The sequence below is a fragment of the Mesoplodon mirus genome (genome assembly GCF_964341445.2).
Source record: "Mesoplodon mirus genome assembly, chromosome: 19".
Classification (NCBI taxonomy): domain Eukaryota; kingdom Metazoa; phylum Chordata; class Mammalia; order Artiodactyla; family Ziphiidae; genus Mesoplodon; species Mesoplodon mirus.
In genome coordinates this window covers 28,353,775-28,369,707 of record NC_138995.1, presented here as the reverse complement: position 1 = coordinate 28,369,707, position 15,933 = coordinate 28,353,775, and the positions used below count along the sequence as shown (strand labels likewise).

At 54.8% G+C, this 15,933-nt stretch overlaps 1 protein-coding gene across 6 annotated transcripts in view; it reads left to right on the top strand.

The window, feature by feature from the left end:
- SLC12A3 (solute carrier family 12 member 3) overlaps positions 1 to 15,933 on the top strand; it is a gene marked incomplete at its 5' end in the record, with an annotated part of 37,949 nt that overhangs the window by 9,966 nt on the left and 12,050 nt on the right. For 2 of the 6 annotated variants that reach the window (XM_082605765.1, XM_082605764.1), the window contains 14 exons: positions 913 to 997; positions 1,931 to 2,085; positions 2,368 to 2,475; positions 2,943 to 3,066; positions 4,705 to 4,806; positions 5,710 to 5,865; positions 6,536 to 6,635; positions 7,845 to 7,956; positions 8,297 to 8,437; positions 9,482 to 9,588; positions 11,045 to 11,127; positions 12,260 to 12,307; positions 13,026 to 13,127; positions 14,041 to 14,152. In XM_082605765.1, the coding sequence (XP_082461891.1) occupies positions 913 to 997; positions 1,931 to 2,085; positions 2,368 to 2,475; positions 2,943 to 3,066; positions 4,705 to 4,806; positions 5,710 to 5,865; positions 6,536 to 6,635; positions 7,845 to 7,956; positions 8,297 to 8,437; positions 9,482 to 9,588; positions 11,045 to 11,127; positions 12,260 to 12,307; positions 13,026 to 13,127; positions 14,041 to 14,152 (1,535 nt within the window). Of the gene's footprint in view, positions 1 to 912; positions 998 to 1,930; positions 2,086 to 2,367; positions 2,476 to 2,942; positions 3,067 to 4,704; positions 4,807 to 5,709; positions 5,866 to 6,535; positions 6,636 to 7,844; positions 7,957 to 8,296; positions 8,438 to 9,481; positions 9,589 to 11,044; positions 11,128 to 12,259; positions 12,338 to 13,025; positions 13,128 to 14,040; positions 14,153 to 15,933 lie in introns of all 6 variants that reach the window. The other 4 variants (XM_082605763.1, XM_082605762.1, XM_082605767.1 and 1 more) reach the window with 2 other exon arrangements.

The following is a 15,933-nucleotide window of genomic DNA, read 5'->3' as shown; positions in this document are numbered from 1 at the left end:
CTGGCAGGTTTACGAATTTACTTCCTATGGCTGACGTGACCTTCCCCTCCAAGCTAGTCTGTGCCTGGATGGGAAACTTGCCATAAAAATCCCAGCCTGCGTTACTCCACCCAGGATCAGCACCCCCGGGGGGCCTGAGGCTGTGGACCTTGGCGTGGTCAGGACCGAGCCGCTGGGGCTCAGTGAGCTGGGCCTTGCTCACAGCTCCCTGGCCTCAGTTTCGCCACCAGCCACTTCTCAGGAAGCTATGTTTGAGAAAGTGCCTGGAAGAATGAAACACATGACGTGGCTGTGAAGGTCTGCTACTACTGCCAGGAAAGCACCAGCAGAGTTCTTTCTCGAAGAGGAAGGAGAGAGTTTGGGGCTTGTCTATATATTGATTGCTGTGGAACCAGACAAATCAACTGGTGCATAATAGTGACTGCACGCAGTGCGCCCAGCTGGTGAGCTGGGCCCTGGTCTAGGAGCTTGACAAGGATTAATTGGTTTCACCAGCATCCCTGTGAGGCTGGAGGGGCTGAAGCATGGGAGGACATGCACGCTGCCCAGCGATCACCTGGATTTGACCCCAGGCAGGCTGACTCGGGAGCCCTCCACCTCACCCCACCCTTCACAGCCCCCAGAGCAAGCGTCAGCCAGGTGTCCTCGGGGACCAGGCCTGGGGCTGCTTGGAGTTCCTCTCTCTGCCTTGGGCTCCCAGGGCCCTGAATATGGTCTCAGCCGTCCCCTTGGTTCTGTCCTGTCCCCCTCTGTGGGTCCTCAGTCTCAAGGTGCCTTCCTCTCAATGCCCCAGGGAAGGGGGTTCTGGGGGATCAAGGTCAGTGTTTGCTGCCCCACCCTCAGCCTGACAAGGACAGGGCCTGGGAGGAGGCCCAGGGGCTGCCTGATGCCCTCTCTCCCTCCCTCCTCCAGGACCCTGCTGTAGCCATCCCCAAGGGAACGCTCATGGCCATTTTCTGGACCACCATTTCCTACCTCGCCATCTCGGCCACCATTGGTAAGCTGCCAACCCTGGAGGGGTCACAGGGTGCCGTCTGGCTCTCTAACAAGGATGGCTGGGCCGGGAGGACATGGCAACCCCAGGAAGTGGAGCCTCGAACTTTATTTTGGGGGGCACCTTGGCGGGTAGTTTGTGGTGGAGATGGGGGATCACCCCAGGCTCCTCTGGTCCCTTCAAACCTCAGGTTACAGATTCCATGGTATGAAAATCCTATAGGAAAAGTCATGTTCCAACTCCAGGAATAATGATCAAAACAATGATGACGAGGAGGAGGAAGATGACTCTAGCAACTGACTTATCACCATGTGCCCAGCCCTTTACATGCCTTATTGCATTTAATCTGGTCACTATCATTTCTGCCACTTGATGGAGGAGAAAACAAGGGCTTAGCGAGGTTAAGCGACCTGCCCAAGGTCACAGAGCCTGAGCGGTAGAGGTGGGCTTCGGACCAGGCCTGGGCTGCTGACACTCGCCTCTCACTGAGATCCTCACACAGGCTCTTGCTCCCAATAGCCACATCGTGAGGTGAGCTGCTCGCAGGTGGCCAAGGGACATGGCCCAGGTCATAGCCACTTAGGGCCTGCGATCTGTTCTCCACTTTAAGGAGGACACTGTGACCTTAGGTCACTTAAGCTCCCTGTGCCTCTGTAGAATGGCAATGACAATAAAAGTAGTAGTAATACCTGTTTCCCCAGAGTGTTTAAAGTCCTTAACACAGGGCCTGGCACATTGGAGGCGCTTCTGCATGGTAGCTAAAATCATTGTTGTCATCATCATCATCATCATCATTATTATTATTATCATAAAGTAAAGGAAGAGCTGGCCCATCAGCAGCATGTCGCCCTCTACAGAAGTGTCTGGTGTTTTCAGGGTGGGAGGGGAGGGGAGAGGAGGGAAAGGAGGCCTCCCCACACCCTCCTTCCTCCTCAGGGTCCTGTGTGGTTCGAGATGCCTCCGGAATCCTGAATGACACGGTGATCCCCGGCTCAGGCGCCTGCGAGGGGCTGGCCTGTGGTTACGGCTGGAACTTTACCGAGTGCTCCCAGCAGCACAGCTGCCGCTACGGCCTCATCAACCACTACCAAGTATGCGCAGCCCTGCCAGATGCAGGGAGGGCCGGGTGGAGGCTGGACTGGGCTGGGTTAGACAAGGTTTGGGGGGCTGGCCCCAGGCTTGGGGAAAGAGTTTCAGGTAGGGGCCTGGGCCCAGTTCCTGCCCTGGTGGGCACTGGGTCCCCAGTGCGGGTTGCAGACTCAGATGGCAGCTCCCAGACTCAGCCCCTGCCTGCAGCGGGGACTGGGGTGCCCTGGGTGGGGGCTCTGGGCCCCACCCCTCACCATGGGGGCCCGAACCCCATGTCCCTGCAGACCATGAGCATGGTGTCAGGCTTCGCACCCCTGATCACGGCCGGCATCTTTGGGGCCACCCTCTCCTCAGCCTTGGCCTGTCTCGTCTCTGCCGCCAAAGTTTTCCAGGTGAGGCTGTGGAAGGGGGCGGGAGTGTCTAGGAGGCCAGGTGCAGGGGGCCCCAGGTGACTGCCACAAAGGCCTGGAGGAGTCATATGACCCGATGTCTAGACTGAAGGAAAAGGAGCTAGTAAAGCAAACGCTTGCAGGAAGCAGCCCCTTCCTGTGCCAAGCTTTGAAGAGCAGCTGCCTTTCCCACCCCTCACTCCCTCTGTGCAGCCTGGCACCCCGTTTGCAACCCCCCTCCCAGTTTCCCTCTGATGTGATCAGCCCCCTTTGCCCTTTCAGTCTTCATGGTGAGGTGGGGAGGGCAGGAGATCAGTCCACTTTCAAGAGACAGAAGCCGGGACCCAGTTCAGGAAGTGCCCTGCTGAGGTCACGGAGAGAGCAAGCAGGGCCTGGGGTCCAGGTGGCCACAGGGGAGGGGATGGGGCAGGTCCCGGCCAGGGGGTGAGCCCGTCGTCCTGTGCCCACAGTGCCTGTGCATAGACCAGCTGTACCCGCTGATCGGCTTCTTCGGCAAAGGCTATGGCAAGAACAATGAGCCAGTGCGCGGCTACCTGCTGGCCTATGCCATTGCTGTGGCCTTCATCGTCATCGGTGAGTCCTTGGAGAGGGTACGGGGCTGCTACCTCTCCCGGCCAGCCGTGAGGGCCATGGGGACAGGGCCCGACGTGCTTTCCCTGGCTCTGCATTCCTGTGTCCTGGCAGCTGGGACCTCCCTCCCCAGGTCTGAACTAGCCCCCAGGAGCACATTGGGAGCACAGGACAAGCTGACTGATTCCTCCTCAGGAGCTGGTACAAACAGCTGGATCACTATCTCTGTAGGTGTAGAACCTAGACCAACCTCATTTCTCAGATCTTGAGCTGCTGGATCCCTTGGGCTCCAAGGTAGGGGATGCCTTAGGAGAAAGATTCCAGTTAATCAGTTAATTAGATTGACTTTCTATCCTGGCTTTGCCATATGCCAATTGTGTGACCTTGGAAAAAATCACTTCACCTCCTAGAGCCTCGGTTTCCTCATCTGAAAAATGGGAGTAATAATGCATAGAGGGTGTGTCACAGATGGGCAGGAAGAGACCATGTGTGTATATCACACACACACACACACACACACACACGTGCATTCATATACGCACACACTCATGTGTGCACACTCCCCAGTACTTCCTGATTTACTTAGCCAACGAGGCAGAACTTGCTAGGAGAGAGGTGGCCCTACCAAGCAAGGGCAATCACCATGCCTTGGCATGATGACCCCTGGTCCCTGCTCCCTATGCAGGAATGGGGTCAGGATCAACTGTTGGTGAACCTCCCCAGGCTGGGGGGCACCTTCCTGCCACAGCTGAATCCCTGCTCTAATACTTAGGCTGGCATCACCAAGCCATGAGACATAACCCAATGGTCTAGCCACTTCCACTCAAGGGAAACTTTCTGGACACTAGATACTCCTGGATCCTGCAACAGATGAAGAGGCAGCGGGGCCACAAGCAGGGAATGGAAACACCTAGTCAGGCCTGGCATTCCCAGATGTTCCTGGATGTTTTCTGCTCACCCTGCCATCCACCCCTGCCTTGGGTTTGATGTCGTTTTATCTGGGTGGTTCTGACTGTACCTCAGATGGAGGATCATGATCTCAAATGCTCTGGGGAAAGGCTCTTGTGCTAATTCAATGGACTCATGTACAGAAGGCCTGGCACATACGAGTTGTTTGTCTTATTTTGGAATCCACAGAAGCAGGCCCTGAGACAAGGATTCACATGCAAAAGTGTGTCTAGGGATGCCAGGGGTTGCAGCAGAGCAGGGGCTCGTGAGACAGGGAAGGGAAGGAGCTGGTTCTTGAATGGGTTTCCACTGTGGGTGGAACTGCAATACAGTCTCAAGGTTTCATAAAATAGAGAACATGTGTCTTGGGTCACACTGTAAAACGTATTTCTTACTGTAATTTGTGGTCACACAAAGAAGTGTGATAGCCACTGTTCTTGGCCATCCCGTAGCCTGATGGGATCTACCCTCACACTGCTCTCCATCCTCTTTAGAGCCGGCAGTTTACAGTTTACAAAACACTGGACTTTGAGATTCACAAAATGATGGACCCATTTCACAGATGAGAAAGTTGAGACTCACTGAGCCTCGGTGGCCCATCTGGGGTCCCCTTATCCTGAGAGGGAGGGTACCAATGACTCCTTGGTGGAGTTGCCCAGTAGACTGATTCCTCTCTCCCTTGGGTCCCTGAAGCTGAGCTCAACACCATCGCCCCCATCATCTCCAACTTCTTCCTGTGCTCCTACGCCCTCATCAACTTCAGCTGCTTCCACGCCTCCATCACCAACTCACCTGGTAAGCAAGACCCTCCCCCCTCATGAGAGGAGGCACCTGGGGCTGGGGTATGGAGCAGAGAGTGGAAGGCATGGATGCAGGTGGGCAGACCAAGGTCACCTCTCAAATTGAAATCAATTAAAGGGACCATTCATATAATAACAATAATAACAGCTATCCTTTATCAAGCACTTACAATGTACATTATACATGGATTCATGTACTGTTTACAGTATGCAGGGACTTTTCTAGGGCATTCCTACACCAGTTTTAAGGGAGTCAGGAGTCTGACTCCCCAGAGAGGGAACAGAATCGTCAGTCGCAGATGGGGTGGCTGCAGGTTGCACGTTGCCCAACTCCAGGGGGTGCCACTCATAGATGTTATAGATTTGTATGTTTATTACAACAATTTTCTGGCAGATGGCAGTAAAGAGTCTCAAGGAAGACTTTTTCTAGTTAGCCCCAAATCGCCGATGGGCTGGTCCTGGGGCCACCTTTTCCCTAGACCATGGACCACGGTGCCGTGGAGCGGCTGTCACTAGTGGAGGCCCTGGCATGGCCTGCAAGTGTGGGGCTAGGCAGAATCACGTCCTTCCCCTCCATCTCACCCCCTCGGCTCTGTGCGAGACCCGGAAACCAGCACTGCTGTGACATTGGATGTCCTGTGGCCATATTTGGCCAGAGCTGGACACCTCCCCCTTGGTGTAGCATGTTCACACGGCAGGATGCCAGCCAAGGCAGGTGTGTGGCCCTACCAGAGGCTCCAAGCCCAGCTCCAGGAAGCAGGGTGGGTGGGCGGGCACAGACTGGGACCCCAGCCCTGGGCACTGCGGGCATTGCCACCCAGGCCCTGCCCAGCTATGCTGGCCCAGGAGGAGGCTCCGGAGTACTGAGCATACGTCCTGCCCTGTGCCCCCCGCCCAGGGTGGAGACCCTCATTCCGATACTACAGCAAGTGGGCGGCGCTGTTTGGGGCGATCATCTCTGTGGTCATCATGTTCCTTCTCACCTGGTGGGCGGCCCTCATCTCCATCGGTGTGGTCCTCTTCCTCCTGCTCTATGTGATCTACAAGAAGCCAGGTGTGCGGTCGCAGGCTGTCCAGGGGGTCACGCGTCCCTTCTCGCCCTGAGGTTGCCAAGCCATCCTGCCTGTCAGCTCAGCCGGAGGGCCTGCCTCAGGCACTGTGCTCTCAAGGGCCCCCTCTGGTGCTCCAGCCTCATCCCTTCCCACGGGTTGAGGAGCCCCCGGGAGTGTGCCCACTCAGAGCCCACACCTCTACTACTAGACCACCCCCCGGACACGCAGGACCTGACATTGCCTGCCCAGGTCCATCCTCCTGAGAGTGGCCGGCCCACTGGTGTGCACACCAGACCGAGGGCTGACTGACTGAGGGGCAGCCAGTCAAAGCCGGGACGTGTGGGCAGGGATGTCTGCACGCATGCAGGCAAGGCTCCCAGGGTGACAGCAATCTGGGGGTGGGATGCAGAATGCCAGGAAAGCCTAGCACTCTAAAGTAGAACCCGGCCTTCCAGGTCATTGTGAAGATCTTTTCGTCAAGGGAGGAGAATATTTTGTAGAGTCAATAGCTTGATGCATAACTTTTAAATGCGTAGCCATATTGCATGTGCAAACATTAGGAACAGATCTACAGGCTGTCTACCTGCTCCCACGGTGCTCGGTTCCTGAAGAAGGTCAACATATGTATGTCTGGTTTCTCCCATGACTTCTAACCTTGCACACACCCCTCAGAGGTGAACTGGGGCTCCTCGGTACAGGCTGGCACCTACAACCTGGCCCTGAGCTACTCGGTGGGTCTCAACGAGGTGGAGGACCACATCAAGAACTATCGGTGAGTGCAGCCTTGGGGATGCCTGGGATGCAGGGCTGGCTGTGACCCTGCTCCGGGAGGCTCCAGGCCAAGGCCTGTCACCTGACCAGCAGACTCATGATGGGCACGGTCCCCTTGCAGAGAGGAAACAGGGTGGAGGAGCACTGCCCAGCAGTCAGGAGACTGGGGCTGACACTGCCCAGTGGGGACCAAGCAAGTCTAGTGACTTCTGTGTACCTAAGTTTCCACAACGGAATATGCTCTGGGCAATACAAATGCAAAGGGCGATACAGTCGTCCCTCCGTATCTGCGGGGAATTGGTTCCAGCCCCACCTCCCCACCCCCACCCCCCAGATACCAATATCCTCAGATGCTAAAGTCCCTTATATAAAAAGCCTAGCATAGTTGGCCCTCATTATCCGTGGTCCCACATCCACAGATTCAATCACCACCCTTGGTTGAATCTGTGGATGCGGATACACAGGGCCACCTGTGTTTGTAGGGGTGCTCTGGTGTTGTGATCATGGGACTGACTGTGATGAGCCTCTCCCAAGTATCCTTCGAAGCTGATTCCCCTCTTTAGTGAGGAAAAGTGTGCACTCAGGAACCCCTTCCCATCAGATCACCATGTTAATTAATAATCGGATGTATCTATGTTGCATTACTGCTCAAAGTGCCTTACATAGCCTCACCACAACTCTCTGAGGTATATGAAGTTACTAACCACTTTCACAGATGAGAACACTGAGGCCCAGAGAGGTTAAATAACTAGTGCCAGGTCACACAGCTGGTGAGTGGCCAATTTTGTCTGGCTCCAGCTGTCTGGTAGTGGCCCTTGACCATGACCCTTGGCTGCCTCTTGACCCAGAGGCTGACTCACCCACCCAGTGACACAGTGATCTCATAACCGATGGGCCTCCCCACTCCCAGTCTTTATTCTTTTCACACCCTGCTGGGCTGGGCAGGGCAGGAGCACCAGATGGAGCAGCAAGAGGGTGGTTTGCCCACATGCAGCATTTGGTGGCCTGAGCAGGAAGGAAAAGGGGCAACCAGTGTGGTGGCCACCAAGAGAGCTGGAAAGGAATCAGAGACGGGAAGACCACAGGGTGGTTCACCTGTCCTAGGAAGGGAGTCCTGGGAGGTGGTAGAACTCCAGGGGCACCTGTATTTGGCATCCAGACCCTCAGCTCTGTCCTGACAGCTCACACCCTTTTCCCTTCCCCTCCTCAGCCCCCAGTGCCTGGTACTCACGGGGCCCCCCAACTTCCGCCCAGCCCTGGTGGACTTTGTGGGCACCTTCACCCGGAATCTCAGCTTGATGATCTGCGGCCACGTGCTCATTGTGAGTGCCCCCTGCAGGGGGGTGGGGCTGTACTCCTGGAGGAGCCCCTGGGCACCAGGTCCACCCCTGGGGGCAGCAGGAGGGGCTGTGGTGCCCTGGGCAGGTTCTCTCCCTCCCCCATCCCTCTCCCTGGCTTGCCCACACTGTCCTGCCTCTCACCTGCTCCCTCCATCTTCCTTCCACCCCTCCCTCTCCCTCCTCCTCTGCTTTTCCTCCCCTAATTCCATAATGGAGAACCAGCAATGAGCTCAGGGGAGAGCCTCCAGGGCAGGAGAGGGGCTGAGTCTCAGGCCAGAGGATGAAGGCCACCCCTGATGTCACCTGCCCCTGTCCCCCCCAGGGACCCCGCAAACAGAGGATGCCTGAGCTCCGGCTCATCGCCAATGGGCACACCAAGTGGCTGAACAAGAGGAAGATCAAGGCCTTCTACTCTGATGTCATCGCTGAGGACCTCCGCAGTGGTGTCCAGATTCTCATGCAGGTGTGCGGGCCCGGGGCTTCCTCACAGGACTTATTAGTTGGTGTGACGACCTGGAAGGTGGGATGCCGTGAGGGGCTAGTTGAAGCCCCTTTTGCTGCAACAGGAGTCCCGCCTTTCTTGCCTTTCCAGATGTGCTGATTCAGGGCACTTTCTCAAAGTGCCCAGGGCCTGGGGAAACTGCTTTGGAGGCCTGTGGGAGCTGATGACACATTTTGTGATTTTGGTTTTTTTGAGATATAATTTACATATATAATTTTCAGCAAACTGAAAAAGTGTATAGTTTGATAAATGTTTACATATGCAGACACTGCTCAGTGCTGTGAAACCACCAGTCAGATCAAGTTCTAGAACATTCCACTGGGCAATTCATTTTACTGTTCAATTTTCTCATTTGTAATGGGATGCATGAATAAAATAACAGTTGTTAATTCTGAGTCAACATAGGGGAATCCTTTTCAATATTTCTCAAAATTAAAAAAAAGAGCATACGAGGTCTCCTTTTGGGATTATAAAAATATTTGGAGAGTAGGTAGAAGTTATGATTGCACAATATTTTAAGTATACTAAGCGCCACTGAATTATACACTTTTAAATGGTTGATTTTCTGTTATATAAGTTTCACCTCAAAAAGTAAAAAAAAATTTTAACATGAAAAAAAAGAGAAATATAAGAGATGTAAGGATTAGATGACCCAGGGATACTCCAAGATTGACATCCAAATTCAAGTCCCTTTTTATAAGAAATAATTTACTAGAGAAGCTGGAGCTGGGATAATCAAGAACTTATGTGACAGTCCAGCCGCTGGCACCGGCTTGGAGAGGCCGCAGGGGAATAACTCTGGCTGTAGCTTCACCTGTCTCGTGGGTGTGTCCAGGCAAACAGGACCCTGAACTGGCAGATGTGTTTCCTAAGCCCCCATGACATGGCAGAGAGGACAGCTGGGGCTGAGACGGAGCCCCACCCTAGTCACAGAACAGAGCCCTGTGGGGCCTGCGGCCTGGTTCCTCACCTCATCCCCTCCCCGCTCCCCCCCACCCCCGGCAGGCTGCAGGTCTCGGGAGGATGAAGCCCAACATTCTGGTGGTCGGGTTCAAGAAGAACTGGCAGTCGGCTCACCCGGCCACAGTGGAAGACTACATTGGCATCCTGCAGTGAGTGAGGGCATGAGGGAGGCAGAGCCTGTGGTCTCTCAATTTGGGCCTTTGGAGTTTCCTGGGCCTTGGGAAGTAGAGGGGGAAGCAGTGGGTGCTGTAAGAAGCTGAGTCCACTGGTTCGAAGCTGAGGAAGAAAAAGACAGTCTGAGGGTTCCCCACTCTGACCTGTGAGTCATAGACACCAAGATCAGCAGAAACAGGCAGGTAACACAGTGAAGTGGGCTCAGGGTGGGCATTAGGGAGCAGTGGGGATTGTGGCAAACTGGAGAGAACAGCTGCTATTTGGCTCCAGCTAATCGTGCCCAAGCAGAAATGTGGGCCCGGTGTTGCTAGATCTAGTTTTTCAGAGAAGATGAAAATGTGGGTTTTTAGGTGAAAATCTTGTGTCCACCTGGAGGCTGCAGAAGACCTGCAGATGGCCAGCTCTCAAGCTGTGAGGTGGTACATCTGAAACCAGGCCTCCAAGGAGGCGACAAGCTTGGGAGATGGGACCAGGGGGATAAACTCCCTAGGGATTTTAGGGTTAACTCCAAACTCTTTCTCCTTCAGCTCTTGCTGTGCAAGGTCCAGAAAATGCCTACCTGAGTTGTTTTCTGCACTGACGTGGTACAGAGAGGCAGTGTGCAGGAGCATTTAAAGAACATGAGGCTGAGTGTTGGGGACCTGGGCCCTGCTTCCAGGTCTGCTGTGAACCAGCTGTATGACTCTGAGCAGTGCATCTCACTGCCTCTAACAAAATTACAACAGGAGGCGGTGTATACTTGCTTTTCAGGAACCCCCAGCTTCAGCATGCCGAAACTCCAAATTGCTGGGGCCTGAAAGGCCCCTGTCCCAGTGATGTGTAATTAAAGGAGTCCAGAGAGGGCAGTGCTTATCCTATTAGATTAGCCCTAATGGTGGGCTCTTGGACACTGTGTCAACCAGGCAGTAAATATACTTGTGGGGTAGGAGCCTTGTAGACATTTATATAGACAACCTATTGATGTCTTCATGAGCGAGGCCATTCTTATGTGCATACCTGTCCTCAGGGTTTCCAGCCTCAGCTATTTAATTCTAATCCCAGTTGGCCACTTCCTTAGTGTGTGTCATGGGCAAGTTACTCCCTAAAACTCGGGTTTTGCATCTGTCAAATGGAGAGGGTAATTCCCATCCCCACCTCTGCTGGCAGAGTTGTGAGGAGTAGCTGCATGTATCAGGAGGACAGGGCCTGGCCCTAAGACTGGCCTGACTCAGTTTTCCCCAAGTACAGGGTCTGTAGGATCCATAGTGCCGCAGACGGTAGAGCTAGAGAGGTCCTGGGGGCCTTTCCAGTCCTGCCTGCACATTATACAGATGGGGAGACTGAGGCCCAGAGAGGAGGAAAGGTATGGGGAGAGGCAGGGTCAGCTGTAGACACCTGGCCTGCTGGGGACTGGGGCCAAGGGGAGGCTGACCCCACCTCCTCTCTTTCCAGCGACGCTTTTGATTTCAACTACAGTGTGTGTGTCATGAGGATGCGTGAGGGGCTCAACATCTCGAAGGTGATGCAGGCGCACAGTGAGTACACACCCCACCTTCTTGACACCCCATCAAAATCAGAGCAGGATATCAGGAAGTTCTAGAACCCATTTTTTTAAAGTGGTACAGGGAAGACAGGGGGAAATTAGTAAATAAAAGGTCACAGACTCCTAGAAAGTCAGCTTTTGATGGAGATCATCAGGTTTCTAAATGGAGAAACCGAGGTCCAGAAAGGGGATGTGACGAGCTCAAGGTCTTGCTTCCAGCTGCGGCCAGAACCAGAACTGGACCTCAGAGGCCCCCGAATCACGATAAGAACTTTTGTAACCAGTGGGATAAAGAGGATCTAATAGCCAGGAAAAAGGAAAAGAGGGGTGAGAGAGGGTCACGTAAAGACAACAGAGTATGAGAACACACCCAGAAAGGCCATGAAAACTGGGTATTTTTGTCTCCAGAACCAGGATTGGGGCACTGAGTAGGGATGTGTGTTACATGTAAAGTCACATGTAAAGAGGCAGATCTGAATGAGTAAATTTTAGAGGTGTGAAAGAAAGAATGCATATGAAGACAAACGGGGAGGCAGTGCTGAGGGAACCGAGAGGTGTGAACGCCGCAGGCTGGCCTGAGTCTTGTTCATCTGGGTCACCGAGGGCATGCCTGGCACCCAGCAGTAGTTCACTGAATATTTATGCAACCAGAATTTACAGAACAGTGGCCACACTCCTGACTGAGGCTGCTCTAGGCGCTGGGCGTGCAGCAGGGAGCAAAACAAAGTCTGCCCTTGAGGAGCTGACATTCAGGCGGGAAACGCACGGACCCAGGACTCACTTCAGGCAGTGACAGCGTCCTGAGGTGTCCTGAGGAGGCCAACACAGGGCATGCGGGCAGGAGGGCCTCTCTGAGGAGGGGGCTTGTGGCTAGAAGGGGAGGGCTGGGGAAAGAGGGCTCCTGGCCCAGGGACCACTCACCACGCCACCCACCACTGAGGCCTGGTGGGAAGGAGCGTAGCCTGTCTGAGCAGCAGAAGGAAGCCGGGTGGGGCCGAAGCATGAAAGGAGGCAGAGGCCAGATCTGTGGAAGCTGAGGTCAGGACCTTCTTCCCAGGGTAAGGGGGAGCCCGGAAGAGCCCCAGGCAGGAGAGCCTGGGAACAGAGCTCCCGCTTTTTTGCAGTTAACCCCGTGTTTGACCCAGTGGAGGATGGCAAGGAAGCCAGAGCCAGTGGAGCCAGACCATCTGTCTCCGGCACGGGTCAGTCCCACCCACTCAGAGGCTCAGGGCGCTCTCACCCTGGGAGCAGCTAGTGACGGGCCACCGGGAAACTTGGGCAAGGGCAGGAGGTTTTTGCTTGTGACAGTGGTGCCTGAGACCCCTGAGATTAAGCAACAGGGAGTCGGGGGGTGGGGGAGGGAGCAGGATAAAGACTGCCAGCCCTGCTGGAGAATTCAGTGTCCAGGCATCGTGGGACCCCCACCCAGTGGGCTCTGGGGCCCAAGCCCCAACCCCTCCGAGGCCCCCCTGGCCAGGCTCCAACCGGGAGGGTCAGCGATTCTCTGGCAGGCAGGGGAACCTGCAGTGCAGGAGCTGGGGGCATCCTGTGCACATCTGTGAGGGGCACAGTGGAGTTGTTAAGAGAATGACCCCAACCCCCCAGTGCCAACCAGAATCCCAGGAGACAGAAGCTGAGAGCAGGGGAGGGGCGCATCCCAGCCCTGCCCATCCTGGGTCCCTGCTCCTGGCATCTCGGCATCAGGAGGGCCCATTGGCGGTGCTCCGGGCCAGTCCCCCAGTGCATGCCTGCAGCAGGGGCTTCCGGCCACCACATGCACAGCCCTGGTGACGGCAAGCCCACCTCCCGGGGCAGCTCGCTCTGTTTCAGACACACTCGGGTATTTGGACGGGCTCTGCTCCCACGTGACCTGCCCCTCTGCTCCTGCAGTGGACCCCGAGGCCCTGGTGCAGGAGGAGCAGGCCAGCACCATCTTCCAGTCGGAGCAGGGAAAGAAGACCATCGACATCTACTGGCTATTTGACGATGGAGGTCAGCGCCCCCAGGACGCCGGATCCCCCCCCGGCCGTCTCCCCTCTATGACTTACTCTCTCGGCATGCCCTTCCTGGTCACTCTTGACAAGGCTTCTGGTGGGACCTTGGAGCCTAGCAAAGGGAAATAGGGACCCCTGGGCCCACCACTGGGCTCACAGGAGCCTGGCTGGGCCCCTCTCTTGGCCCCATGCTTTTCAACTATAAAATGGGAGACTTAGGGGAGCAGCTGAGGTCAATATGAGGTGGAACCTTCAGACTGGACAGGCCCTTGGGGTCACAGACACATGACATAAATGGGAGAGGTGGCCTGGTGCACAGGAAAGCTGTAGGGATATTCTTCACTTCCCAAAGAAAACCACTCTCTCCCATTTTTCTTAAAGCATATCATTCTCAGCTTTATTGTTCCCACCCTTGATTGAGTCCTAGATACAGAGAAAATGTTCTGTTCCAGTAAGATATATCCTATTATATATAGGATGTGATAGATAGTATTGAATGAGCACTTACTGTATGCTTGACACTAAGTGCTTGCATGGGTTAACCTAATGCAGTCCCCAGGTAGGAACGATTATTACCCCCCTTTACAAATAAGGAAACTGAGGCACAGAGTAGTGAGGTCATTTGTGGATTACACAGTGATAAGTGACAGCGATCTAGATTTACATGTGAAATATCCCAATTATTAAATGCCAGCTCACTTATTTAAAAGCATCGTGCAGGCCAAATAAACCCCAGCCCACAGAGCCCCGTGTTTCACCCCTGGTTTAGTCTGGCACACTCATTACAGAGGTGGGTACACTGAGGTCCAGAGAGGGGAAGGGGTTTGCTAGTGGCAGAGCGGGGCGGGAACTCAGAGAGGGCTGGATCCTGAGAGCATTTTCCTCTTGACTCATGAGACCCTCCTTGCCAGGCCTCACCCTCCTCATCCCCTATCTCCTTGGCCGCAAGAAGAGATGGAATAAATGCAGGACCCGCGTGTTCGTGGGGGGCCAGATCAACAGGCTGGACCAGGAGAGAAAGGCGTAAGTGGGGGGCACTGTGTGGGTTGTGCGTAAGCAGTAGGTGTCACCCCAGCACTACCCCAGCCTGCCCACCCCCTCCACTGCACCCGGGGGCTTGCCCCTCTCAGGTCACAGCCGTGGTGAGGAAGCTCTGGGCAGGAGCAGGTTTCTCTCCATTTCAGAGATGGTTTTGGTGTCCTGTCCCCCTTTAATAAGATGCACATGCCCTAGTCCCGGCCATGACAGGGAGAGCTGTTAAATTTTAAACCCACAAACCTCAAGGAGATTTGTGTGAAATGAAGGATGGAGAAGGCCCCTCCTCCTCAGAAATGAGGCGGAGCTTAGAATCTTTCAGGGCAACGTCCCTCAAGCTTGGGTTGCTGCCCGTGGTGAGACCAGAGGTGACTTCAGTGGCCAGGATAAGGGGCAGAAAATTCTGAAGAATCTCTTGGTGAGAAGTGACTTAATTCTCCAATTCTGTGGCTGATTCTCTGTCTAAACAAGAGGAAGCAGGCCTGGCTGGAGTGCTTGGCAGGAAATGGCATCCACCAGAATTTAGTGACATTGGTTTACTGGCTTTATTGGTCATATCTTTCTGGCAAGAGATGCTGGTTTTCTGTTTAAATTGTGATGACAATTTCCTTTCAGGATGTATCTAAGTAAGAATGTGAGTTGACTTAAGCTGAGAAGGAAGTAAATAGTAGGCAGGTACACAGGTGTGGAGGTGGCAGGAATTGGGCAGGTGGCACATGTGTGCCTAGATTTGGGCACCTGCTTCTTTAGAGCAAGGTCAAGTGAGGTCTAAGGTCGTAGGATGGAGGACTGCTGGAGTGTGCAGCCGGGCTGGGAAGGATGGGGTGGGTGGCTTGCCTCAAATCGCGCAGTTAATTTAACAGAGAGAAAACCCTGCCCAGCCTTTAGTGCCCGCCGTGACGCCCCAGGGTCAGGACCCCGTGGCTTGTGCCACTTTAGTCCTATGCCAGGACCACATCCCCACGACCCCTTCTGAATCACCTACTGCGTGAGTTAAGGGTGACCAGCAATCCCATCTCGTTGTCCTCACCCGCCACTGAGAACTTCTCTACCAGAGGGCCCTTCTCAGCAATGCAGAGGAGAGCACTGCCTGGGAGACGCAGCATCCGCTCCCCTGTGCTCTCCAAAAGGTAAACACACCTCGAAGGCTGCTTTGCCCTCTCGGCTTCCTGTTCCAGCTCCAGCTGAGAGCTGGGTTTGGCAGGTTTAGTTTAGTTCAAGGCTGCAGCACTGTGGGGTCACAGGATGTCTTTCAAGCAAAGGGTGTGAAATCTCCTCTGCCTCGCAGCTGACTCTTGACCAGGCCACGTCCTCTGCCTTCCTCATGACTGCCTCCACCCAGGCCCTGCCCAGGCCTGCCAACCAGCACTGCACACCAAGATGTTCGCCCACAGCTCTGCATTCCTAAGTTCACTCCCAAGTTCAGGGACCAGCAGTGGCTTGACAGCTGGGCCCCAGCCTGCTCCTTCGGGCTTATCTCCTTTTTGTCCCCTAGCGTGCTCCACACCATCCCAGGCAGCCCCTCGCTGCTCCCACTCCATCCCCTGCACCCCCATGTCTTTGGTCCTTTGGACTCCCCTCCTGGGGTGCTCACTCCCCACCAACTAGTCCTGGGGCATCACGAATGCTGTGTCCTGCCCCGGGATTCTGATGCAATGGGCGGGCTAGGGCCGAGGCACATGTACTGTTTAGAAGGCTCCTTGGGTGATTCCAGTGTAGACACCCTCTTTGGCCTATAAGTCTTACCGGCCAGTCACCATCAAGCCAGA